Here is a 27590-nt window from a genome sequence, read left to right on the forward strand (position 1 = left end):
CCACCGGAGAAAGGGAGGAGTGGCCGGTTGGGCCATGTAGACTTCGCGGCATGCGACCTTCTAATGGCGTTTGGAGTCATAGGCCGCTGATCCTTCGAAGATCATAAGGCAGCCGTCCGGTGTTGGAAAGCTGTCGTCCTTCTCCTCGGCGTCGTCCACGGTGGGGGAGGGTCTTTCCCCTGCTTCCCCTTGTTGGAGCCTCCAAACAAGAACCGCCACATGAGGCCGCAGTCCTTGAGAAGATGTTTAACAGGAAATGCGTGGTTCGGGCACGGCCCCTCGAGTAATTTTTTGAAGTGGTTCGGAGTACCCTCCATAGGCTTCCGACCACCCTTGCGATCAGCAGTGGCCATGAGCGAGTCCTCGCACCATTGCTTCTTATTCTTCCTTTTGGCGAAACGATTGGAGGTGCCTTCGCCGGCACCCTCGTCCCGCCTTGCCTTGCCCTCGAGGCCATCGAAGATCACTCCGACCACCTCTTCTCCTGAGGCGTGGCTGGTGGCGATGTCCAGGAGCTCCTTGGTGGTCCATGGGCCCTTGCATCCCAACTTATGAACCAAGGACTCGTAGGTCATCCTAGACAGGAAGGCTCCTATTACGTCGGTGTCGACGATGTTGGGGAGCTCATTGCACTATTGGGAGAAGCACCGGATGTACCCACGGAGGGTTTCACCAGCCTTCTAACGGCAGTTCTTGAGGTTCCATGGGTTCCCAGGGCGCTTGTATGTGCCCTAGAAGTTTCTCACGAAGATCTCCTTCAAATCTGCCCAACTCTGGATTGCGTTGGACAGCAGGTGCTCCAACCACGCTCGTGCCGAGTTGGCCAAGAACAGTGGAAGGTTGCGGATAATGAAGTCATCATTATCCGCACCACCGGCTTGACAAGCAAGCCAATAGTCTTTAAGCCAAAGTCCAGGATTTGTCTCCCTAGAATACTTAGGGATATTGGTAGGTGGTCGGTCCTTAGTGGGAAAGCAGCATTGAGGATGTGTCGTCTGAAGGCCTGAGGGCCTGGCAGGCCGCGGCTCGGGCTCCGGTCCTCGCCGCTATCGTAGCGTCCGCCGCGACAAGGGTGATAGCCACGGTGGGCTCCTTCTCTTGGGTCACTGTAGGTACGTCTACAGGCATTGAGGGTGCTGTGTGTGTCATGGTTACGGCCGAGACGCTGATGTATCTGGGCCGCAGCACGCTGCCCGTTGCCTTGTGGAGCCTAGAAGACTGATGCATCCATTGTGGGGCACCGAGGGCATGCGCTAGCTGGTGTTGAGCTTGTGTCGCCGAGACAACGAGCTCTCCGCCTGCTGCACCACCGCACGCTCAAGCAGCGTGCGAATTTCATGGTGGGCCCGACGATCCTTGGGCGTTGCGGCCTCTGGAAGGCCATGAAGCAAGGCCGTTGCGGCAGCAATGTTCTAGCTTGCCTGAGCGAAGTGAGGAAGGGTCTCATCGTCAGCGATGATCCTTCGGTTCACGTCACGGGCCACGGCGCGTGCGCGCCCACCGTCTCCGCGGCATTCGATTTCCCGATCGACCTCCACGTATTCCTGAACAAGCTATTGTCCGGCTTTGTTGATCTCCTGCTTTTGGGCTCTCAGCTGCTCCACCCCTACGCGAGGTGGGGCCACTGTCTCCCCTTTGGTTTTGCCATTGAGGTTGCCTGTCGGGGTAGCCTCCTCTGCGGAGACGCTTTCGACGTGTCCCTCGGAGGTATCCACCATGAAACATTCTCGAGAGGGGTGGTGGCTCCCCCTGCCAGAGTCAGAGCCAGAGTCTGACCCCAGCCCCTCCACGAGGAGGCCGTGGAGGGATTCCGTGATGCTTTCGATCATTCCCACGAACTCGTTGTTCGTGGGGGACAGGATCGTGTGCTGTGCTACGAGGTGGCTAATGGTCGCCGTGGTGTTGCGGAGACCAAAAGGAAGTGCCATTGAGGCGCTCCATGCAGAGTGTTCTGGAGAGAGGGTGAGGCGGCGCGGGTCCTCCCTAGACGGCTAGGGTCCAAAGGAGACGCTGGGCCGGCGCTCAAGCCTCCCATAGTTGAAGCCGATGGAGGGGAGAGATTGGATGGTGGCGTGGGCAAACGCCAATTCTCCTCCCACCATGACGATGAAGTCCAGGTCACCGAAATGCATGCGTGCACCCAGGACCCAGCTGATTGCGTGGTTAGCCATCCGAGGCCTGATTTGGAACACGCAAAGGCCCCTACCTGGCGCGCCAACTGTTGGTGTTTCGAACAAACACCAACTAGTAAATTTATAATTGTTGCGTGTTAGGCTCGTATGGTGTACTAAAGGACACAAGGTTTACACTGGTTTAGGCAAAATGTCCCTACGTCCAGTTTGCTGCTGCTCATGTTATTAGTATCGAAAAAGGTTCATAGTAGGGGGTACAAACGGTCGAGAGAGGGACAGGTCCCAAGTCTCTGATGGAAAGGTCGAAAAGATGCCAAGAGCTCGGTTGCTGTTTGGTTGTGTGTTGTGTCGAACTGATTCATCGTCTTGCGTACCCAAACGATCCATCGTCTTAGTGGGGCTTCCTGCCCTTCCTTTTATAGACCAAGGGGGGAGCAGGGGTTACAGATGGGAGAAAGAGGAAAAAACCAAAGGTAGAGAAGGTCCTTCGAAGGAGCCAGGTCTTCCTTTTCTCCTGTGCCTGCCCTGCTAACATGGCAGACCATGTTAGAGATGACGTGTTCGCTGATCCTTATAGGGCCGTGTCCTGGCATCTTTCAGCAAGTGAGTGCATCCCATCCTACACCGGCGGACGGTGCGGCATGCCAGAGAGCCGAGCTGTGACCCTACGGGGAGTAAATGGGGAAGTGACCATACATCCGTTACTGTAGATGATGTGAGCTCTGTCTTGGATCGTAGTGGTTGTCGTATGCTTGTGTTAGTATCCGCGTCCGAGGGCTGATTGCGGCGCCTACAATACTGTGGGACAAAAGTCGACGCCTACAACACTGTTCGGGCTCTGTTAGGTCGGAAAGGGCTTAAGGCGCCCGTCCCGTCATATCCTACCAGTACCTTCCTATAGGCATGCAGAGCATGGCCCTCAGTACTGTGGTTGACTCGAACGTCCTGTCGTACCCTGTGCTCGTGTTCATGAAGGTGTTGGGTGCAGTCGTCGGGCGAGGCGGAGCCAGCCCTCAGACGTTGGGCGAGGCGAAGATAGCCCTCAACCGTCGGGCGAGGTGGAGACAACCCTTAAACATCGGACGAGGCGGAGCCTGCCCTTGGACGTCGAGCGAGGCGGGGTCTGCCCTCAGCTGTCGGGCGAGGTGGGGCCTGCCCTTAGCCGTCGGGCGAGGCGGAGCCTGCCCTCAGCCGTCGGGCAAGATGGAGCTTGCCCTCAGCCGTCGGGCGAGGCGGAGTCTTAGCCCTTGGGGGTCGGGCGAGGCGGAACCAATCTTCCATCGTTCGGGCAAGAAGTGTAGTAGCGTTCTTGTCTGATCGGAGCGTCAATGTTCGATGGTTTATTAATTCCACCTCATTGGGTACCCCGGTATTAGGTCACCGACAGTTGACTTGGAAATTCTGAACTTTGGATGGCATCAGTTCATGCCGGCTATTGAATTGCAGTTGACACTTTGATAGTCATTTGTTTTTATGATACTGATTTTGGTGTAGCTGCACAAAGAATATATTTGTTCCTGCTGTAGATAGTCATCTTGTATTCTTGTTTATTTTGTTAGATGGGCTTGCCTGACCAAAGAATGTAATATTTTTTTAGATAATTTGATAATGTAGCAATCTACTATATAAATTGCGCAATTCTTCCATATTGCGTGGTGTACATGAATAATTTGGGGCAAATCTATATTTTTATCAACCGGTGCTGTCCATGAAAAGAAGTCTCGATCTTGATCCACTCTCACTTACTGCTTTACTCATGCTTGGCGTTTTGCTGTTTCTGCTGTTTTCTACCTAAGTATGATGTTGTGGACCAGACCCCTTAGACTGTATCTCTATGACTGACATTGTCAAGCTCGACCATACATTGGTGGGCACATAATTAGCATGTTAATTTTTCACAGCTTTCCTCCACACAAATTACTACTATTCTTTTCATGGAACAGCACGGCTCCTAGCCTAGATCATCATAGTGGATATCAATATCATAAAGAAATAGAAGACATTGTTATGAATAGCTGAAACAATAAATAGGACATTTTTTGAATGACTTCTTATTATCAGTTGTTATCACAGACTTGTTGCTCCCTTCCCCCACCGAGAAGAACAAGATGAGCAAGAACGCCGGGCGGGTGAAATATTCTTTCAACAACTTCTCATTCAAGGTAAAATATTATCAGAAAAATTCCCTGTTCCATTGCATACGAGTTTTCTTTTCTGAATCTTGTCTTTGATGACTGAATTGTCCTTTCCTTCTTTTTTCTGTGATGTGCAGAACATCTCTCAGCTAGCATCCATGAACTATGACCTGATGACGAAGCACAACTTGGATCCTTTGTAGTCCTCAAAAATCAGAGCAATAAAGGTAGGACTGGACATTAGTAGAACCTAGTTACACTGTTCTTCAGTTTTTGTTAGTCAGGAACTGAACCTCACCAATCACCACACCAGCAAGCTTTGACCGAATGATTGCAGTTTCATCTGGAACATGTTGCCCAGTTAATGAGCACAATTAAAAGTCAAAGGCTCGTCGAATCCGAATCACATGTAGTGGTGAGACGAAGTATTTATAGGGAAGCTTCTTCACATGAAGGATAGGCAAAATCAGATTGCTAATATGGAATAGCTTGCACTGAGAGTCTGAGACTATGCATTATCAGAAGATAGGATGGTATCCACCGTTGTAATCTCTGACAACTGGCTGCAGATATATAGTGAATGTAAACCTTGTTTGTAGAAAGATGGCGCAATAGGTAGCAATGTAAATCCCTCGCCTTTTTTAAGAAAATTATTTCTGAAACCTGTAAGTCTGTAAGTGTGCCGAATTGGAACGTTTGGTGCCTTTTACAGTGTTTGCATCAACAGAAACAACAGCAATGCTCCTACCATGCAAGCCCTGTAATAAGTTGTTGTAATAGTAATCTTCCTCTAATCTAATACACAGAAGCAAAAAAATATATATATACAAAAGGTTTATCGCAACGACAGCGAGATTATCTTTGTGAATTGGATGGGTGACTTTTCATTGTCAAAAGTTGTATGTGGTTGCAGCACCTGGCGTGGTCTTGCAGAGCCAGCCAGCATAATGGAATCCATCACAAGTATTACGAGTTTTAGCACAACACCAGATCAGTGAAGCCATCAATTCTCCATTTCGGGTGATTTTGCATTCTAACCTTCCTTTCCGTGCAGGATGCAGTAACTATGTGTAAACTGTTTTTTGAGTGCTGTGAATTATCTATTTTTTCTTCTTTCTTGGCAGTGTTTATACTGATTTTTTAGCAAACTTGTAGGCTGCTTGTAGCAGGAAATTTGAGGAAGAAAATCAGTGTGTGGTTAAATATGTGTGTGTGGATAAATGTATAATGGCAGGTATAAATATGTGTGTGGATAAATGTTGTTGTGTACCATTAGCATGGGTTGGTTTCTTGATTACCCAAACATATATATCATACTTTGGTTGATCTATGTTCTTTTTTTATATCGCCGTAGCGCTAGCACGGACAATATACTATAACTGACAATAACCTGGAGGCATATAGATTCTCTGTCTCCTGGTCCAGGCTTATACCAAGTATAACCATTTTTTGTGTAGAAACTTTATCGTGAATGAAGCAACAAATTTTAAGGATATTAGATTAAACTTTCTTAAATTAAATAGGTGCTATTAATTCAAAAGGGTTAGAGTACTATAACAATCTCATAGACGAGCTAGCTAGACACAATATGCCTATTGCAAATAAATTTTGAATGGTATTTATATCTAGTAATTGTATGAACATAAGCAATATCAATAACTATTGGGTTCTTTAGGTGTCCAAGTCCATGTTATGATTTACCAGTTGGATCTCCCTCAGATCCTGGAAGACGAGTATGGTGGATGATTTAGTAACTTTAGCTGTGAGAGATATTTTTTTTCCTACATGCTGATGCCAAACTATGTTGTGAATCTAGCTCATCATGATATTCAGTAGATAAAAGTTTATAATCTTGCTGAATATTCTGTCCTTTGCCTAATTTAAATTTTATGTTGATATGTGTAGGTTTGCTCAGGCTATTTGTCAGGCGGTGTGCTTGTGCAACCGAAGTGGCAACAGAAAGGTTAGTTGCTGCTAATTGCAAATTCATCTTGATTGATATCCCTGCACTTGGAATGTTATCTATTTCAATTCAAGGTTAGGGATGTCAAGCAAGTAAATGACAAAGCAACAAGTGCAACTGATTTGATGAATGCAAACTTTGTTGCTGATGGTGGCACAAATATTATGCATCCTTTGAGTGAGGTATGGCATTTTGAACAACCTCAGTTGCGATTTTTATTTTTTATAATCAGGATTTCTCCTGTTTTATTATTCATACTTCGTCATTTATTTATGTAAGGCAATGTCATTACAATCAAGTGTTCGTCTCAGGTCACCAACAGAGGGTCCTCCAGCGCCTCACCCCGCGCGTGTGGCAGCGCCAAGCCGCCGGGAGAGGTTAGGCGTAGCGAGGCGCCACGCCACTGCTCGCCGTTCCCCATGGCGCCGCCGCCCGAGGCCAACGTCCCAACCCGAGACGAACAGGGAGCGGATGACGGCGCCGGGCAACGCCGCTTGAAGCAGCAGTCGAAGCAGAACACCGCCACGATGAACGCCGCCTGGTCGGCTTCACCGCTTTTTGCCCTGCAGTGTGTCTTCTTGCCGCTACGCTCAACCGGATCTGATGCTGCCTAAAAGCCCAAAGCGTCAGCACGCAGTCACCGGCCACGGGTTTTGCTATGGTCTTTGCTCGTTGGTGCTCTCCCTGCTCCGGGCCCCAGAGCACTTCTTACCCTGGAAGAGCGGCCATTGAGGATGCATTTGATCCGAGCTTATTGTTCCTGTTTTTAATGCCCACTGTAATTCCTCTGGAACAGTGAACAAATAACAGAATTTAATGAAATAGATAATTCTTCATTTATGAATGAGTTTTGTATTGATATCCACGTGCATGTCCACTATGACTATTTAATATGTGTTACCTAGGTGTCTCTGTAGCGTTAGCATGAGATTCCTCCTTAACGAACGAGTTTTCTATTTATATCCATGTGCGACACTATTACTGTTTAACGTGTGTTACCTAGATGTCACCGTAGCGTTAGCATTGACAATATACTAGTTACTACAGAGATCTTATTGCAGGCTGGCAAAAAGGATTAATGGAGGCGGGCATTGCAACCACCTCCAATCAAAGGTCATGGTTAATCAGTGACCTATGGAGGCAGTTGCTTTTGCCGCCTCCGTAAATTGAATTAAAATAATAAAAAAACATTCGAGCCCAAACGCGAGCCCATCCAAGCCTGGCGTCGAGCCCACCCATCGTGCCCACGTCGCCGCCACGCACATGAGGAAGGGCGCCGGATCTATTGCGGTGGAGGTGCTTCGGCAGCACTGGTGCCGGATCCGCCGCTAGCCAGCGAGATCCGTAGGGAGGAAGAGGAAGAGATAGGGCGCTGCTCCTGTAGGGTCACTAGATCCGCCCCGTGCTGCCGGGATCCGGCTCGCCGCCGCCTAGAGGACCACGGGCAAGCCGGATCTGAGGGAGAAGAGTGTTGCCGCCGCTGCTCGGGTGAGGGAGGAACTAGATCTGAGGGAGGAGCGCCACCGCAGCCGTGCTTCAGGCGGATCCGATGCGCCGCCGCCGTTGTGAGGCCGTCCCTGCGCCTGCGCTCGCCGAGGATGCACCGCCACCGCCGGGAGCGCCCTGCGTGCGCGGTCGTTGTAGGATCCGCCACTAGGAGGGTCCCCGTGCGTGCCGCCGCCGCCGTAGCCGCCGCCGCCGAGGGAGGAGCTTAGGGGAGGAGGGAGAGGGGCACCGGCTGTGGGGAGGGTCACCGTCAGGAAGGGGAGGGAGGGGATGCTGTTGGGAGGGGGCAAGAGGCGGGGTGGCGTCGGAGTGAACGGGGCGCGATGCGCCGTCAGGAGGGAGGGAGGGAGTGAAGTGAGAAACCCTAAGTCATCTTTATATAGGAGCCCGGTAGGAGATACATATGGGCTTTGCAAGTTGGGCTAGTATTTTCGAAGGCGGGCCTTATAGTGTATCGGCCTCCGAAAATGGATTTATGGCCGCCTCTGTAAATTGATTTTTGGAGGCAGGCATTTTTCAACCGCCTCGGTAAATAAAATCGACCGCCTTCGTTGATCGTCGGCATTTTACGAGGCGGTTGGATTTTGTGACCGTCTCCGTTAATAAAAGGGCACCGCCTCGTAAAATCATTTGTGTAGCAGTGGCACGTGAGCAATTGTTATGACTAGAATACAGTATGTAAGGAGAAGGCCCATAGGTGGCTGACCTGGGCGCCTGATGCACGGGCTTAGGGCCCAGGATAATTAGCTATATTAGAATTATGGGCTATTGCCGAGTTAGTTTCCTATTTTTAGAAGGACTATATATATAGATGCATTGTAAAACGATTGGAATTAAGCAGAAACAATATATTGTTTCCGGCTTCCTCAGGGAGCCGGGATTGTGCCCTAGCCGCCTCTTCCCTACTGCTCACGCGCCCTCAAGCCTCGCCATGGCGCCTACTCGTCGGCAGCGAGGTCCCAAGCCAGCTCTCCCTCCCTCTCATCCCTACAGGCTTCGTAGTATCCCTGGTAGGATCAGGAATCCTATCAATCTGGTATCAGCTTGCCAGGCTACGATGTCGCTTCCCTTGCCTACAGTCACCACGCAGCCGGCCGTCACCCCCACCGCGCCGCCGTCCTCCATGAACTCTGCGATCTCCGATGCAATGGTTTCCTCCGGGGCGCCCCTCACGCTGCATGTGTTGGCCTCCGTCGTCGTCGACATCCAGCGCGAGATGCGGGAGATGAGGGCTGCCTGGAACGGGCTCGTCCAGCAACCGCAGCCGCCGCTGTTCCCGGCGCCTCCCCATCTGCCGCCGCCCACATCTTCCACACCAACGCCGTCTGCTCCGGTGGTGTCTTACCCCTACGGCATGCCGCACTCGGGGTCCAGCGTTCCCCTCCATCAGCTGCAGTGGCCGAACTCGCCATCGTCGCTGCCCGCCTGGCTGCAGGCCCAGATGGCGGCCTCCGCGCCGATCTACTCGACAGCTGTCTCCTCTACGCCAGCGACTCCGGCTCCGTCATCAACGATCGCGGCCTCTTCCCTGCCCCCCACCGGCGACATCTTCTATGGGGGGGTAGATGGACCGTTGTTCCAGGGAGCACCTCCACCCTCGGCCGGCCAATACACAGGGATGGTCGACCCCGGCCTTGCTGCGGCGCTCGCCTTGGGTGGCGCCCATGCCGGGCCCAAATTCTACAAGCTGGAGTTCCCGACATTCGATGGATCGGTGGACCCCCTCAACTAGTTGAACCAGTGCGAGCAGTTCTTCAGGGGACAGCAGACGCCGGCCTCGTCCAGGACTTGGCTCACATCCTACCACTTGCGTGGTGCAGCTCAGACTTGGTATTATGCCCTGGAGCAAGACGAGGGGATGCCACCATGGGAGCATTTTCGGGCCCTCTGCCCACTCTGTTTCGGACCGCCGGTTCTGGGTACCCGTTTGGCGGAGCTCGCCCGTCTTCCCTTCGTCTCTACGGTGCAGGACTACTCCGAGCGCTACAACGCCGTGCTCTGCCATGCCCGCGACCTCTCCGCTCGCCAAAAGGCGGAGTTGTACATGGGCGGTCTCCCGGATCACATCAGGAAGCAGGTACAGATGTGTGCGCTGCCGGACCTCCAGTCCGCCATGTACCTGGCGCGGACCTTTGAGGATTGCACGTCTACGCCCACGCCTTCACCACCAGCGCGCGGCGCCCGACCACCACAGCGGTCGGCCTAGGCACAACAGCAACAGCGCCACCCTAACGTCGCCCCTGCCGCGGTCGGAGCCGTGCCGCCACCGGCCTAGGGGGCCGTCGTAGCCCCGCCCATGCGCCAGTTTTGTCGCCTGTCTCCTGCCGAGCAGCAGGAACATCGCCGTTAGGGGTTGTGCTTCAACTGCGACGAGCCCTACGTTCGCGGCCATGTGTGCCCGCGGCTCTTCTACCTGGAGGGCGACGACTACCTCGACGATGAGCCGGCAGCCGACGCCCAGGATGGGCTATCGGTCGACTAGGACGCCCACGCGCCGCCCGCTGCTAATGCCCTCGTGGTTTCCCTTCAGGCTGTTGCAGGGATTCAGGCGGCTAACTCCATGCTGCTGCCCGTCACCATCCAGGGGAAACGTTTCCTCGCCCTCCTCGATACCGGGTCAACGCACAACTTCATGGACGGGGAGACCATGCGTCGCCTCGGCCTCGTTCCGGTCGGTGGTGTCCACCTACGGATCACGGTGGCCAATGGTGACCGCATGCCCTGCGAGGGTATCGCTCGCAACGTGCCCATCCGCATCTATGAGGAGGACTTCGCCGTCACCTGCGTTGGTCTCAACTTGGGCGGTTTCGACTTCATCATTGGCTTCGATTTCATCCGGACCTTGGGCCCCATCCTATGGGACTGCGAGGCCCTCACGCTATCGTTCTAGAGGAACGGGCGCCGTATCACCTGGCAGGGGGTGGCTGGTGCGTCTGCACCTCAACCGGCTGCCTCTGCCCAGCTGTTCGCCGTGATGGCACCGGACTCCCGGCTGCCCTTGCTGGACGCCCTCCTTCAGCAGCACGCCGCCGTCTTTGCGGAGCCCACGGGGCTCCCGCCGGTGCGTCTCTACGACCACTGCATCCACCTGCTGCTCGGTACCGCCCCTGTGGCGGTGCGCCCCTATGGCTATCCCCAGCTGCAGAAGGATGAGCTAGAACGGCAGTGCACGGTTATGCTGGCGCAGGGCATCATCTAGCCTAGCACGTCGCCGTTCTCCGCGCCCGTTCTCTTGGTACGGAAGGCAGATCAGTCTTGGCGTTTCTGCATCGACTACCACGCTCTTAACGCCAAGACCTCCTAGGACAAGTTCCCGATACCGGTGGTCGATGAACTGCTGGATGAGTTGCACGGGGCGAGATTCTTCACCAAGCTTGACCTCCGCTCCGGGTACCACCAGGTGCGGATGCACCCCGACGACATTGACAAGACGGCATTCCGCACCCACCATGGCCACTTCGAGTTCCTGGTCATGCCGTTTGGGCTCTCCAATGCCCCGGCCACGTTCCAGGCCTTGATGAACGATGTCCTCCGCTCCTATCTCCGGAGGTTCGTGCTGGTATTTTTCGATGACATACTTATCTACAGCTCGTCGTGGGCCGAGCATTTGCAGCATGTCAACATCGTCCTCAATGCCCTGCAAGCGCACCACCTACATCTGAAGCGCTCCAAGTGCTCCTTTGGGGCGCCGTCCGTGGCTTATCTAGGCCATGTCATCACCGAGGGTGGTGTCGCCATGGACGCCGATAAGGTCACCGCCGTGGTGGCATGGCCGCTTCCCCGCTCCGCCCGGGACCTCTGCGGCTTCTTGGGCCTGGTGGGATACTACCGGAAATTCATCAAGGACTTCAGCATCATCGCTGCCCCGCTGACGCGTCTCTTGCGGCGAGACGTGTTCCTGTGGGATGACAACGCGACGACAGCTTTCAAGGCGCTCAAGCGCGCCTTGACCACAGGGCCCGTCCTGCAGATGCCGGACATCGACGCGACCTTTGTGGTCGACTGCAATGCGTCGGGTGCGGGGTTCGGCGCTGTCCTCCACCAGGGCGCGGGACCCCTCGCCTACTTCAACCGGCCCTTTGCAGTTCGGCATCTCAAGCTCGACGCCTACGAACGCGAGCTGATCGGATTGGTGCAGGCGGTGCACCATTGGCGCCCTTATCTATGGGGGTGGCCCTTCCTGGTTCGCACTGATCATTATAGTCTCAAATTTTTGCTTGACCAGCGTTTGTCCACCGTTCCTCAGCACCAGTGGATCAGTAAACTTTTCGGCTTCGACTTCACGGTGGAGTACCGCTCGGGACACCTGAATACCGTGGCAGACGCCTTGTCCCGCCGCGATGTTGGGGACAGCGCAGCCGCTTCAGCACCAGGAGCATCCGGGGCGGCTATGGCCGTGTCAGGGCCCTCGTTCTCCCTCCTGGAGGACATTCGACGCACGACGTCGTTAGCACCAGACGACAAACGGCTGCTGCAGCAGCTGCAGGCCGGCGAGCTCGGCGAGTCATGGTGTCTCGACCACGGGCTCCTTCTCCATGGATCCCGCGTTTATGTGCCGGACCATGAGGATCTCCGCCATCAGGTGCTCCTGCTGGTCCATGCGACCGGCCATGAGGGCATCCAGAAGACGCTGCATCGCCTCCGCGCCGACTTCTACTTTCCGCGGGACAAGGTGCTGGTTCAGGACTTGGTGCGTTCCTATACCATGTGCCAGCGCAACAAGACAGAGACGCTGCAGTCGGCAGGACTGCTGCAGCCCCTCAACGTGCCCTCCCAAGTGTGGGCGGATATCTCCATGGACTTCATCGAGGGGCTGCCGAAGGTTGCGGGCAAATCTGTCATCCTCACCGTCGTCGACCGTTTCTCCAAGTACGCGCATTTTATTGCACTCGGCCACCCCTACACCGCCACCTCGGTCGCCCGTGCTTTCTTCGACGGCATTGTGCGCCTGCACGGTTTCCCCCTCTCCATTGTCAGCGACCGGGACCCCGTGTTCACTGGCCATGTGTGGCGGGACCTTTTCAAGATGGTGGGTGTGCAGCTCCGCATGAGTACCGCTTTTCATCCTCAGACGGACGGCCAGTCCGAGGTGGTCAACAAGGTGATAGCTATGTATTTGCGCTGTGTGACAGGTGACCGTCCTCGGGCGTGGGTGGACTGGCTGTCATAGGCGGAGTATTGCTATAATACTTCCTTCCATACCGCCCTCCGCGCTACGCCCTTCGAGGTCGTCTACGGCCGCCCTCCACCGGCCATTCTGCCCTACAGACCGGGGACGGCCCGAACGGAGGCCGCCGATACTATCCTCCGCAGCCGTGATGAGATGCTTGCCGAGGTCCGTCAGCGGCTCCTTCAAGCTCAGCAGCTGTCCAAGAAGCACTACGACGCCAACCACAGGGACGTGGAGTTCGAGGTGGGGTCGTGGGTCTGGCTGCGTCTTCTCCACTGCACCACGCAGTCCCTCGACCCACGCGCCAAGCGCAAGTTGGGGCCCCGTTGGGCTGGGCCGTTCCGTGTTCTCGAACGCATCGGTCGTGTCGCCTACCGTCTCCAGCTGCCGGAGGGCGCTCGCATCCACGACGTCTTCCATGTTGGCCTCCTGAAGCAGCATCGCGGTGACCCTCCACCGACTCCGGGCGACCTTCCTCCAGTACACGACGGTAGGGTGCTGCCCGCTCCAGAGCGTGCCTTGCGCGCCCATCAGCGCCGCGGGGTCTGGCGCGTTTTGATCAAGTGGAATGGCCTTCCTGAAGATGACGCGACGTGGGAGATCCTCGACGACTTCCGTGCTGACTACCCCAACTTACAGCTCGAGGACGAGCTGTTTTTGCAGGCGGGGAGAGATGTTATGACTGGAATACAGTATGTAAGGAGAAGGCCCATAGGTGGCTGACCTGGGCGCCTGATGCACGGGCTTAGGGCCCAGGATAATTAGCGATACTAGAATTATGGGCTATTGCCGAGTTAGTTTCCTATTTTTAGAAGGACTATATATATAGATGCATTGTAAAACGATTGGAATTAAGCAGAAACAATATATTGTTTCCGGCTTCCTCAGGGAGCCGGGATTGTGCCCTAGCCGCCTCTTCCCTACTGCTCACGCGCCCTCAAGCCTCGCCACGGCGCCTACTCGCCGGCAGCGAGGTCCCAAGCCAGCTCTCCCTCCCTCTCATCCCTACAGGCTTCGTAGTATCCCCGGTAGGATCAGGAATCCTATCAGCAACATTGCACATATTGATCTTTCTTTTCACAATTCATCGCCATCCTGTTCACCGTCACTGTAAAAAATACTCTACGCTCTCCTGGTCAAATTGGATTGTGTTCGTTGGCCTATGTGCCAAATATGTGGTAGAAAATTTAATTACAGAATTTAATTCATTATTATAATATAATCAAAATGCATTGCATACTTGTTCTGCATGCATGTTGTCACTCGGAGAAGCCTTCTTTGGCAGGGTTTGGACTTTCTCCTAAAACGGAGAAGCCAGGAAAAAACTACGTTTCGGTGGTTTTGACTCTAGCCCTAAAACAGCTTCGGCTTCATTATTCTTTTGGTTTAAAAAGTCATTCTCTTGTGTACTTGTTTGGTATAGATCTTTTAAATAAGCAGATCGATGAAGAAACCCCTACAAAAGGCCTTCCAAAGAGTCTTTAGTTTTTTTCTATATGATGAAAGTGGTAGAAGAAGCATATATATAGCTGCACTCGCTCTATGGTTATTTATTTATTTATTTTATAATACCATATGTTGGTAATTTAGATGTTGAGGTGTATTTAGTTTATTTGGCATAGGGGTAATTTAGATAGAAATACAAGGAGCTAGTTACTTTAGAATTATCTATCATAATAGCAGAGGTAGTTTAGATCCGAATTTAAGGAGTATTTGGATTATCTTTTAGTGGTAAAGATGAGTAATTTAAAGACAGATTTAGGTGATTGTATCTTTTTTTTTATAATGGCTCGGATGGATAATTTACAAGCAAAAGCAGGCCCACCCAATGGACATTATCTTCAACTAGCTCCAAGCCACCTAGGAACAACAGGCAATGGGCCACACGGCACTGGCTGAGGGCAGCAAAACATCTCGAACTCTCGAAGGGCAAGTACATCGACACACTACGTAAGCAGTTTTAAATTAAAGGTCATATCATGTGGTGCCATATTAAATTTTTGATAAACACAGAGAAGAGAGGAGAGAGAGGGAGATAAGATAAAGAGGTGGTGGTTTCGTGAAGCAACCACCTCATAATATAAAACCTAGGACTATGAGATGACTTATGCACCATTACATAAGTAGTTATTGTCATGAAACTCATAAACATTCATTTATTTTATGCACAAATTTTAAGACCCTAGAATTACTCTAAAAGACAATACCAATGCATAAATTGTACGTGTTGTTTGTTAAACCGTCTCATAATTACGTGGTACACCATGAGACTATTTATGAGATAATACCAATATACTTGTCCTAAGGGTGCGGATACCACAAGGTATATGGATATACATATGATGATCCACCAGTCTAATAATTGGATTTTTTTTAATAGAATCTATTTATCTATCTTTTTAGAACATTTCATGATAACTAGTATGAGGCTTAAGAAAAAGGCCCTCAATTAGTAACGGTATAAGATATTAAGAATTTGTTCCTTTTCTATTTCGTTCGGATGCTAGATTGTTGTAAAGGGTGTGTTTAGATACACATATCTGGTTACTAGTTGAGGCTAAAAATTAATCCAAATTAACTATGGTTGGCTAACTAGTTGTTTAACAACTAATTGAAGTGGCTAACAAATTAGTCCACCTATTTGGATGTACTAGAGCTAGTTTTTTTTAACTAGCTAACAATTAGCTCATGTATCAAACAGGTCTTAAATTGAAGGTTTTTTCACGTATTTTTGCTATACGTAAAAATATACCAGTGAGTTGTTACATTTTCATTTGGACTGAAATTTCAACGATAAGTAAGCGATGAAAAAAAAACATAGAAAACGCGAATCCCCTCTCTGTAAACTTTGATCTTGGGCCTGAACTGATACGTGCCGTTGTTCGCTTGTTGGTAACCCACGTTCTCCAGTTGGGCCGGCAGCCCGCGGCCAGCTCAGGCCCTCGGCCCAGCCACACACTGCTCCTCCTCCTCCTCTTTCCCCCATCTCTCTCCGCTAGGAGCTGCTGCTCCGTCTGGTCCCTCCTTCCACAGAAAAGACAAACCCTAGTTCCTAGCTCGCGGCTCGCCGGATGGACCCTCAGCAGCCGGAACCCGTCAGCTACCTGTGCGGAGGTGATCCCTCGCTCTCCCTCCTTACCTCCCTCTCGATCTCTATTTGTGGCCGCGGTTCCCGACCGGGACGCCTCGCCACGACTGATTTTTTTGTGTTTATAGCAGGCAGCAAAATAAGGGAAACCAGTTAGTTTCCTTGTTTCTCACCTGGAAAATAGTTTTGTAGATGTTGTACAGGAGGACTGAAATTGGTCCTGGAATTTGAACCCGTAGACATTGAGCAGCTTCTTGAAGAACAAAGGGGTTTTCAGTCCGGGAAATTAGAAAAGCTTTGATGGCTGAAATACGGGTCAAAATTACAAGTTTTAGCGACTCCCTAACTAGTGGGGGATGTCTGGTTTAATCTCCAGTAGTTTCCTTGCAGTCCCACAAATAATCAAGCTTCAAGCACTGAGTTCCCCGTCCATATTCTGACGGGAACGAAAACTGCTTTTATTTCAGATTGCGGAGCTGAGAACACGCTGAAGCCGGGAGATGTGATCCAGTGCCGGGAGTGTGGCTACCGCATCCTCTACAAGAAGCGGACCCGCCGAAGTACGGCCACCTTTACCCCTTCTCTATTCAATTCCTATGTGCCTTGTCTCAAGTGATTGCTTGTGTTTTACCTGTGACTGGTTTCTTTTCTACTTTCTGATTGGTATATGTATATAATGGGATACATCCTATACAGCTTCTGATAACTGGCTTGTGCTGTTGTTACGTTTTGCTCAGTATAGTTTGAACTTGTACCATGTGCTCTTGGAAATAGTATACAGCCATGTAAAATATCTTAACCTGTTATAAGAATGTGGGTGTTAAGTTATTTCATCAATTCTAAGCACGGTAACGGCAGTGCTCCTATCCAATGGCCAGGAATCTATTCGAGATCACAAATATAAGTCCATCTAGTTTTTTCCTAAGTGAAGCTTTTTTAACTTTTGGCTAGCAATATCTGTATTATCTTAAATGACAAGAATTGTACTATATTATAATGTACTTTCCATAATGAATATATTGACGTCAATCGTATACCTTCAATCTATCTGAAATTTTAGACATTGATAGTCAAAGTTAAAAAAAAAGTTTGATTTAGGACAAACCTAAATGGACTTATATTTGTAATTGGAGGAAGTATACCTTTACAGACCACTCTCAAGTTGCTCAAGCACAGTGTCATTGAGTTGTCCTGTGGTTACCTATCCTAACTGAGTCTAGAATTCTTCCCCCTGTGTATCTCTATGTGCTGTACAAAGTAGGTATTGCCTATTGAACATGGAATGGATTATTTTAAAAAAAATAGTTAAAATGGTTACAGAATGCCTGTTTGTATAACTCATTGTTGGTTTTTAACCAGGACCCAGTTTGTTAGTCACCATTAGGTGACTGTTTCTTTTCATATTTTTTAAGTTGTAGGAAAGGCGTAGCTAGCTTTGCTGAAATTCTATGTGTACAAAAGAACTGATTCATGTGGCCTTTTTTATACTACTGTTGAGAATATCGCTGCACACACTGTGTATTTGTTGACTGAACTAAAACCTGACCATGGAAACCCTTAACATGTTGCACTTCATTAAATTCTCAGGGGAAACATGTTGCCACAAGTAAAACTAGCTTTCGCATTCCAATTTCTTTAATTATTTAATCTTGAAGTAGATCCATTCCTATGGTTGTGCTGTTTAGAGGTCTATGTTGCTAATGACTACGGTCTTGTCCTCCTAGATAAATGTTGCACTCCTTCCTTGGTTGTATTTTGACAAGTGGTGGCTGCAGTCTCTACTCACTACTCTCATGATGTTGTTACACTTATTGAATTTGCTACCTGGTCGATAGTTATTGTACCCTTTCTAAATATATGGTTATGTTTTTTGTTCATTAGCTGTCAATCATAGTGCTCCGACATCTAAATGTAATCTTCTGTAATGCAGTTTGGTTCTAGAATATTCATGAATCATAATTCACTTTAATGATTCATGTTTGAGTGGCAGTTAGTCTCGACTGGTTTATATGCTTACATATCTACTGTATATTTGGTAGTTAGATGATCACGATATGTATGCTTCCTTCCTAGAGGCTGGTTAACACTCCCAGAACGGGATTGTAAGCAATGGTCCATTGATGCTGATGCAATAGAGCTTTCTTTTTTTTGGTTTGCTCGGAGAGATTAATTAAATATGCTCCTGTACATATGTTTGATTGCATTGTTGTTGCTCCAGTTCCACCTTCATATCATCATATGTGTGTTCGATGTGTTTTTTTAATCTTTTCTCTCTTGAAGTTATTATTATATACAAGATTGAGAATAGATAATATGTTTAGGGTGAATACCCATGCCTCCAAACAACCTTAACGACCATGGTAATGTATGGAAATTTTTGGACATTTATGACTGAGCTGCCCAGTGACACTTGCTTCCACCCTTTTCTTCTGTGGAAATGGTCATAATCTGGAAAACTTGTTTCCACAATAAAAGTTTGCCCACTGGACATTGTGTTGAAGAGGATTATGCTGTGATGCAAGGGGTCGTGCTATCTTTAAAAGAGAAAGGGATGGGGCAGGTAGAGGGTATGCAAGTTGTTCTTTTAGTTGGGAGATGAGGGTAAGGCATCACAGGGGGGCATTGAAGTTGACATGAAAGTGTGATTGAGGACCAGAAAGTTTAGGGTTGCTACCACAGGACTTCGGGTGAGGCGTAGTAGTTTTTGTAGATGGCGTTTGATTTGCAAAAGTAGCTTGATACTTCGTGTTCTGTTACAGAAAATGTATTGTTTGTTGTGAGCTTACTACATTTTAGCCTATGTATGGTGTTATTATTGGCTTCCTTTGTGCATGTCATTGACTCATTGTTACTGTGATTATGAAAAGGCAACAATCAGATGGTTTATAAGGCATATACATGTCTGTTGAAAGAATGAAGGCATATTTTTCCTTCGTAACACTGAAACCATTTCACACTGAGAATGGTAGCTAAACCAATTTGATAGTAAGCTCTCACTATGTACTCTAATCAGCAAAGCATTTATGCATAGTCCGTTGTGCTACTAGACACTTTTTTTTTTCCAGTTCCAGTTTAAACTGAACAAAGCACCCTTTTCTTTAGATCATTGTAGCCACTTCCCAGTTCCCACTCAAAATGGTGGGTAGGCCAAGTAGAGAATAAGCTCTAGTAGTTGCTCTAACTTACAAAGCGTGGTTGCTCCATGATACTATGGGATGCTAGATTTTGCATCTTGGCAGTTTAAAGTGATTTTTTTCTCTCTGATCCATTATACTTGTCTGATCAATACCGCTCTTCTCTTCTTCTGTTTTGGCAGTTGTTCAGTATGAGGCACGCTGAAGACAAGAGAACAACGTGCCATGCTGTAAGCTGTTGGTTGTGCCTCTAGCAGTGTAACAAGTCTCTGGGGAGAAATGACTCGTGTGTGGGAATTACAATTACAGGGTGTGTAACCGTGCACTGAACTTCGTCTGAAAGTGTTGAAACGTCGGAACTATCGGTAGATTTCAGAGACTTGTGTTGAAGCTACATGATTGATACGTTTGACCTCTGGCATGTCTGAATTTTCTGCGCTTGCGCTGTTAATCTGCTGGCCTTGCCATACAGCAGCAGTTACGGCACCTGTTTAGTGGTTTCATGATTTCAAGTTTTCAACCATGTTATTTTGAGACGTGTCACGGACCGTATCAGCATTGCAAGTCTGCCATCCACGATCGTTTCCAAATCCTCGAGTGGTAGTGTGATGTCCAACAAATCAGTAGTTTGGGCCTTTTGTGTGCTCCATGTTTGGATGTGACTTGCAGGGATGATGTATAATAAGTAATCTGTTGGAGATGTCCTGCCCTTCAATTACCCCCTCAATTTCTCTAACCAGTTAGTTGTACAATATGTAAATTTTGGCACACAAAATGGCATTGTTGGATTCATTCATATTAGAAGTTAGAGTAGTACACGTTCGGTCATGATATAGAGTTTGAATCTAAAACGTATTAGAATAGATTGATACAAGTTATATGTTTTTCTTGCAAGGTACGGCACGTATGGTACTTTACACTAACAAAATTTAGAGAGAAAATGTGTTTGAAATGTTGCCCAGACTTGCCCGGTTGGTTTTGGGTCTAGTAGGCTAGGCTACTACTAATCCATGTGATATTAGTATATCTCTCGAAAAAACGTGATATTAGTATAAGCATTTCTACATACTAACGCGTGTTCTTAAACTTGGCTTAATCCGCTTCTTTTTTCATCCGGAATAGTGTTTTCCTCTCATAAATTTCTCTAGATTCATCCAGAATTCCTCCGAACGAACGGGCCCTAATCTCAAATTTGTGTCACACATAGAGATGAAAACGGTACGAATATTTTTCGACCGTATTCGAAACCGAATCCGTTTAGAGGGGTTGAGATCTGTCCGTATCCGAGTCCGGATATCCAACATCCGATACCGTATCCGTATCCGAATACTCAAATCATATATTTATGATGTCGATATCCAATCGTATCCTATCCGACATAGTTGACACTATCCGTATTCAAATCCGAATCTAGACAGAAATATAAAAACAAATGTAATATCGGTGATATCCGTCGATGTCCGATTCGTTTTCATCTCTGTCACACATGGAGGGAGTAGTACTCTCCGAAACTTCGGTGAAGGTCAGCTTTGACGGTGGAATCCAATGCAAGCACCCAATCGTAGTACGTTAGCGCTTGCGTGCGCGTAGCATTTGATTTAACCAAGCAACTCCCCAATCCCCACTCCTCCCCCCACCACCATTTCTTCCCTCTCGCCTCCTCCCACCCCCTCCGCCATCAATCCCACACGTCCAATCAGCCGCCGCTCTAGCCTTCCTTCCATCCGGTGAGCGCCCGCCGCCCTCAATCGATTCGATTCGATTGGGTTGCCCCCACCTTTCCCCGCGCCTCCTCGTTCCCTGACCCGACCCGATTTGTTCTGTTCCAGGTCGCTGCTCTCTGCCCCGCGTGCGATCGAGGAGACCAAGAGGAGGAGCACGAGCGATGGCGAGGAGCTCGTTCAAGCTGGAGCACCCCCTCGGTTCGTTCCTCCGGTCCCCGATCCCCTCCTCACCCGGGGTTCACCTGTTGTTGTTGTTGCTGCTCGTGCTAGGGTCTCGGTTGTTTGGCTGCTACTGGTAGACGCTGCCGCGTTCGGACCCCATCCATCAATTGATTCGTTGAATTTTATTAGCTTATATAAGCGGAACTTTGTTGGGGGTGTTGGTCTGTGCTACCGTCTCACGGTTTTCGCGATCCTGTGTGGTGGTTTGGTAGATGAGTTTTTTTTTTTTAGTTTCGTGGTTCTACGGATAGGTGGGTCTGCAGCTTTGCCCTGTAGGCTGGATTGTTGGAACTTGATGATGGTTGCAGTTAAATTCGCTAGGCGATTTGCAGGCTGTGCCACCCACAGTTTGCTGTGTTCACTCAGATCAAATCTCTGCTTTTATAGCACCCTAAAACATGATCCTACAGAGTTCATACCAACCTCAGCAACTAGTAAATCCGAACCGCTGCATTTGCTTCTCTTAATTGCTAGATTCTCTGAACCCGTCCTCAAGTTGTACAACTCTCCAGGCTCCATCTATCTTTAATTTTTCAGTTTTTCTTTTGTATACAAGTGTATCCTTTGGTCTTAGAATGACTGAATTCTCATTATACATGTGTTTTATATCGCAGAAAGGAGGCAAGCTGAGGCTAACCGCATCAGGGAGAAGTACCCTGATAGAATCCCTGTAAGCCTTCAGTATCTTTTCCCATGTCCTCTGATTATTTCCATGATAGCTTTTGTTCTCATTCAAATCGGCTTTCTTGTAATGTAGGTCATTGTTGAGAAGGCCGAGAGGAGTGACATCCCAGACATTGACAAGAAAAAGTAAGTTCTTATCCATTTCAAGAATATTTTTTTATTGCATTTCTATTTTTCCGAATAGTTTTTCCTGACATTATATTTTTCTGTACTTCTGAAAGTTGTCTTAGCAATTTTTGTCATTGATTTTGTCAAACTCTTCATAATGCAAAACTGTTGGCTGTGGGCATTATCCTTGTGCCAATCATGCCTTTAAAGTTGTTTATCTCTACTAGTAGCAAGTCCCAGACACTCAACGTCCAAAGCAAGAGTCTGTTTCTTCTGCAAGTTGCCATCTAGAAATTGATTGCTTACTCCATTAGCATATTCTTTCCTTGTATCATCTTCCAGCATCAATTAATTCAGAAGGAAGTCCAGTTTATCGGTACAAGCCAAGACCAGCTGCAATATTTGTGTGGCTCCTAGTAATATGTGATATGTGATTGCTTCCAGGTACCTTGTTCCTGCCGACCTCACAGTTGGACAGTTTGTGTATGTGGTACGGAAGCGCATCAAGCTCAGCGCTGAGAAGGCAATCTTCATCTTCGTGAAGAACACCCTCCCACCAACAGGTACTGAAAAGTGTTTCCTATGTTGCCATACCACGTTGCCCTGCTTACATTGTTGTTGTCACTTTTGCTCCCTGCAGCTGCTCTGATGTCGGCCATCTACGAGGAGAACAAGGACGAGGACGGCTTCCTCTACATGACCTACAGCGGCGAGAACACCTTCGGGCTGCTCTGAGTGTTGCCCCGATCGATCGCCATTGGACAACAATGCCTCCTGTAAATACTTAATAGGCATCTCAAGAATCTGTGTACATAATCTCAAGAATCTGTGCATCAAGCAACTCTTGTCTGTCGAAAAAATTGAAGCATACGATGCTAAACACATTTAAGTAATACTACTCAGCTCTGGGATGCTTCAGAAATTCTGCTAAAAACCTGCTGTGTCCTCCGTGAGCTTATCGATGTGACAAAGTAACGTGAGCGTGCCGTTGGTGGTTCCACCCATGTGGGTAAATGTTGCTGTTACTTTTTGTTCCCTCGTGCCGGTGGCACCGACTGGGTGACGGTGGTTTAACCCACGGCATGCATGCCGACTTCACTGACCGACTGGCGGCGGCCGGGAAAGGGCACCGGCATGCATGCAGCCGGTGGCGATGGAACCGCAGCGCACCGCACAGCAGGGCGGAGAACCTGGACTCTGGCAGGAAGGATGAAACCCGTGTGCCGTGCAGGAAGACCAGCATGTGTTTGGCCGGAGAACCTAGATAGAATGCTGGAATTTCGAAATCATGCAGTGCTGATAGGTGCCGGACGAGCGAATCTTGGTTCTGCGACCATGTTTGTGCAGACGTTTGTTGCACCCGAATTTGTGAAATTTATTAGTGCTATACGCTGCCATTTTGTCTCAGTTAAGAATGCACACGGAGAGAGTGCAGGTATGATACTCGCTCTGTCCCAAAATAAACGACGTTTTGGGTTTTCGTGCCACAAGTTTGACTCGATTTGTAGAAAATACGTGCAATATTTACATCTTCAAATAAATTTGTTAAAAAACTAGACAAAAAGATCTTTTCGATAATACTAATTATTTAGCATAAATATTTATATATTTTAATATATAATTGCCAGTAGTCGTTTCTCGGGAAACGAGAACGTCACTTATTCTGGGACGGAGGGAGTAACTGATAAGAAGACTCGTACTATGACTAATTAATTATGCGACTTAATCATCAAAGAAAAAAATATGCTATGGATCGAGATTCTGTGGAAACAAACAAAAGTACTGTGACAGTGTAGATAACAGATCACCCTCATTCCTCTCACAAAGCACCTAATAGATCCGGAAATACATAGTAAAAGCAGTCTGAGAGTGCAGTCCTGTCCTGGTGGAGCATAGGCACAGCGATAGCGGCGAAGGCAAGATCGATTTTGTGAGTGGAGCTTTGAAATTTTCGTTTCGTAACCAAGGCACGGGGGCGCATCGGTATCCGTATTTTTCGCAGCAGGAGCAGGAGCTGGACAGGATCTGAGAAACAAATATCCTGTTCGCTTCACTGGTAAGCCATAGCTGAAAGTATTATTAACTATTTTGCTGTGAAAAAAAAATACTAAAAAAAAAATACTATTTATAAGCAGCGAACGGGCGGAAAGCAGAGGAGCCACCCGCACAGGCACAGGCACAGGCTGCTCTACTAGCTCTGCCGCCCTCCAGATTCGCGCGCTGCGGCTGCACTCCCTCCGACCCTCCCTGCCTGCCTGGACATGCATGCATCTCCTTCAATGTTGCCAATAAATACCCCAACCTCCCCGTCGCCACCTCGCTGCCTCGTCCATTAATGCCCTCATCGCCGTCGCCGGCAGGCACTGCATTTCCCGCCTGGTGGCCTGCTGCTCCTGCTTCTGCTGCTGCTTCTTCTTGCTTCACTCTGCTGCCACTGCTCTCTTCTTCTCCGGCGTGCTGCAAGCCTGCAAAGGAGCCGCTGCTCTATCCATGCATGTCCATGGAGCTTCCTGCCTGCCTGCCTCTAGTACATTCGCGATCGATCGAGGTGGGCTAAGGTAATGCAATGGTGACGGGGTATTGGCGCGGTTCAATTCGAGAGCTCGAGCCCTAGATCGAGGCCAGCGGGGGCTCTGCTCTCTGATTGAGCCGTGCCAATATCACGTCCCGCTCGCACTCGCCGCTGCAGTATCTGCATCCATACGTTCTTCGCGCTCCTGCACTCTCCATAAATGTATATGTACTACGTCCCTCAGTGAATATGTCATTTAATTTCATTGCATGAAGCTAATTAATTAATTTGCCTCATTCCAAGGCATTCTTGCCCACTGCATTCTCGTGCATATATATAGGATGTTTGTATCAGACTACTATATAGTAGTACTCTTTATTTCCTCTCAGAATAAATTATACTCTTCATTATATACTCTATCCTCACCTAGTTTCCTCTTTTTATGATGAGCTGTTACAGTCAATATGAATGAATGTGTTTAGTGATCAGAGTTTTAATCTGCCCATGATTGAATCTGCTATACTACATGATATAGCTCCACACACCACAACTCACCAGCTAATTTGGGGTACCACTTTTGGTTTTCTCCCTGTTTCTCGTCCTCTATAAATAGTGCAGGATAAGCAGGAGTGCTGCATTTCATTGCACTAGAATTTATATAAACCTCGAGATATGCTATTCACAAATCACAATGGTAAATGTCATCAGTAGCCATTGTTTATTTACTAGTAGCAAGTAGTAGTAAAATAAAAACTGAGGTCTCTACTCGGTCACTTTTCTAGCTAAGTGATTCCTGTACAAATGTAGGACCATTTAGTTTTCATCCTGCAAAAATTGCAATGGAGTAGTCCTTTGTTCAGGTAAAGCACAGGAATTGCTCAGGTAAAGCAGGGAGAAGAGAACGCCGAAAGGAATCCAAGTTCTATGAAGCTTTTGCTTGGTACATTAAAGAGCCCGTACGTGATGTTTTTTTTTCCTTTTCTGAAAGATAAATAGCCCGTGATGTGCCACGCTATGCCCGCGTCGAGGTAGGTCAATTCAGGGAACTTTTTAGAAGAAACGAATGAATGGTCACGATGCCATGTCTGAAAACCAGCAAAGAAAAGCTGATCATAAAACGTTCGTGCGGGGGCAACTGATGGACATTGCAAAAAGCTGTCTTTGTGTGCGTGTAACTGGAGTTATCACAGAGAGAGCATCCAAAAGGACAATTGTGATAGGCTCGATCTCACGCATGTCCCTCCTTTTCCATGACCTCCTATTTCAATCTCATTCTAATAATGATCAATGCAGGTGACCTCCCTCAGTATGCCCGGCATGTCTGAGGGACTCCACGCGAATACATCGGCATTCGCGTGGAGAAAGTTGACAAGCATGGCTTCCTATTTGCTATCGAGGGTGGCGCTGATCCTCAGTGCCCGGTCATTGGAGCAGGTGGGGTCAACCAGGACGAGTTTGACGGCCTCTGTGGGCTCAAAAGTCCTGGCACAACGCTTGGAGTCAGGCGCCTCGCTACCAAGTCGATCGAGGTTGACGATGAGGGTCTCGGACTCCATGAGAGCCTCAGTGTACTCGATGCATTCGACGTCGTAGTTGTATGCATGCTCGTATGTGGACTCGATAGTGATGACATCATTGGGGCCCAGCATCTTAAGCTTGAGGTAGGTGTAGTTGGGGGATCGCCATGAACTTAGCATAGCATGGGCGCCCTAGGATGGCGTGATAGGTCCCCTTGAACCCAACCACCTCGAAGGTGAGGACCTCCTTGCAGTAGTTGGAGGGAGTGCCAAAGCAGATGGGCAAGTCGATGCGCTTGAGGGGTCGTGTGCGTTTTCCTAGCATGATGCCGTGGAATGGCGTGGCATCTCCTCGGAGTTGTGACTGGTCGAGCTCTAGGAGCTCTAGGGTGTTGGCATAGAGGATGTTGAGACCGCTGCCTCCGTCCATCAACACCTTGGTGAGCTAGGTGTTGCCGATGATTAGGTCAACAACGAGTGAGTACTGCCCGGGGTTTGGGACATAATCGGGGTGGTCGTCCCGATCAAAGGTGATCACCTCCCGAGACTAGTTGAGGTACTAGGGAGTGGCCACCTTGACTGAGAAGACCTCTCGGCGCTCCTTCTTTCGCTGGCGCGCCATGAGGCACGCTGAAGGCCCATCGGAGATCATGAAGGTGTTGTGCACCTCGGGGAACCCGTCATCCTTGTCGTCATCCCTATCACCGGCTCCCTTCTTTAGTTCTTCTTGGCATCGTCGTTGGGGAGCCCGAGCTTGGTGTAGTAACACCGGAGCATGGTGCACTCTTCGAGGGTGTGCTTCACTAGGCCCTGGTGGTAAGGGCAGGGCTTCTTAAGCATATCGTCGAAGAGCCTGGGGCCTCTAGCGGGGCCTCAAGGATTCTTGCGATCTGCGGCCACGACTAGACCGGCCTCGAGGACCTCCTGCTTCCCCTGACGACCCTTTTTCTTTTTCTTGGGGAGGTGGGGGGCCGAGGCCCCGAGGGCCTCATCACTTCGCTTCCCCTTGGTGTCATTGTCGGGGAAGATGGCCCTAACGGCCTCTTCGCCCAAGGCAAAGTTGGTGGCGATGTCGAGGAGCGCGGCCGCCGTGGTCGGTATATTCCGTCCTAACTCTCGGACCAGGTCTCGGCAAGAGGTGTAGGAGAGGAACGCCTAGACAATTTCCGAGTCACCAACATAGGGCAACTCGGTGCATTGCTTGGAGAAGCGTCGGATGAAGTCTCGGAGAGACTCGTCCGGCCTCTAGCGATAACTCTTGAGGTCCTAGGAGTTCCTGGGGCGCACGTATGTGCCCTAGAAATTCTTGATGAAGACCTTTACTAAGTCACGCCAGTTGTGGATCTACAAGGGAGGGAGGTGCTCGAGCCAGGCTCACGTTGAGTCTGACAGGAACAAGGGGGAGGTTGTGGATGATGAGCAGGTCATCGTCCACGCCACCTAGCTGACAAGCCAGGCAGTAATCGGCCAGCCATAGTTCGGGGTTGGTCTCACCGCTGTACTTTGAGAGGTTGGCTGGTTGCTGAAACTGGGCCAGGAAGTGAGCGCCGCAGATGGCCTTGCTGAAGACTCAAGGGCCAAGTGGCCCGAGAGAAGGACTATGGTTCTCCCCACTATCATATCGACCGCCTCGGTGCGGGTGGTGGCCTCGGGTGGGCCCATCATTGTTGGGGCGCCGTCGCCTACTGACCACAT

The 27590-nt window shown here is 49.3% G+C and overlaps 2 protein-coding genes and 1 long non-coding RNA gene across 3 annotated transcripts; all 3 read left to right on the top strand.

Annotated features, from left to right (window-relative positions):
• The first annotated feature begins 6168 nt into the window (after window positions 1-6168).
• On the top strand, window positions 6169-7070 carry LOC136502019 (uncharacterized). Its single transcript, XR_010770399.1, has 2 exons — window positions 6169-6412; window positions 6542-7070. It is a non-coding gene; the product is annotated as an uncharacterized lncRNA (long non-coding RNA).
• A 1723-nt stretch (window positions 7071-8793) lies between these two features.
• LOC136499624 (uncharacterized) lies at window positions 8794-9468 on the top strand. Its single transcript, XM_066495213.1, has one exon. It carries the CDS (start codon window positions 8794-8796, stop codon window positions 9466-9468), a length of 675 nt encoding a protein of 224 aa, XP_066351310.1.
• An 11233-nt stretch (window positions 9469-20701) lies between these two features.
• LOC136500635 (autophagy-related protein 8C) lies at window positions 20702-22800 on the top strand. The gene is made up of 6 exons (XM_066496037.1): window positions 20702-20855; window positions 20958-21050; window positions 21689-21744; window positions 21832-21884; window positions 22311-22429; window positions 22507-22800. Exons 2-6 carry the CDS (start codon window positions 21014-21016, stop codon window positions 22599-22601), a joined length of 360 nt encoding a protein of 119 aa, XP_066352134.1. The 5' UTR covers window positions 20702-20855; window positions 20958-21013; the 3' UTR covers window positions 22602-22800.
• Window positions 22801-27590: the final 4790 nt, after the last annotated feature.

This window comes from Miscanthus floridulus, chromosome 13 (genome assembly GCF_019320115.1).
Source record: "Miscanthus floridulus cultivar M001 chromosome 13, ASM1932011v1, whole genome shotgun sequence".
NCBI lineage: Eukaryota > Viridiplantae > Streptophyta > Magnoliopsida > Poales > Poaceae > Miscanthus > Miscanthus floridulus.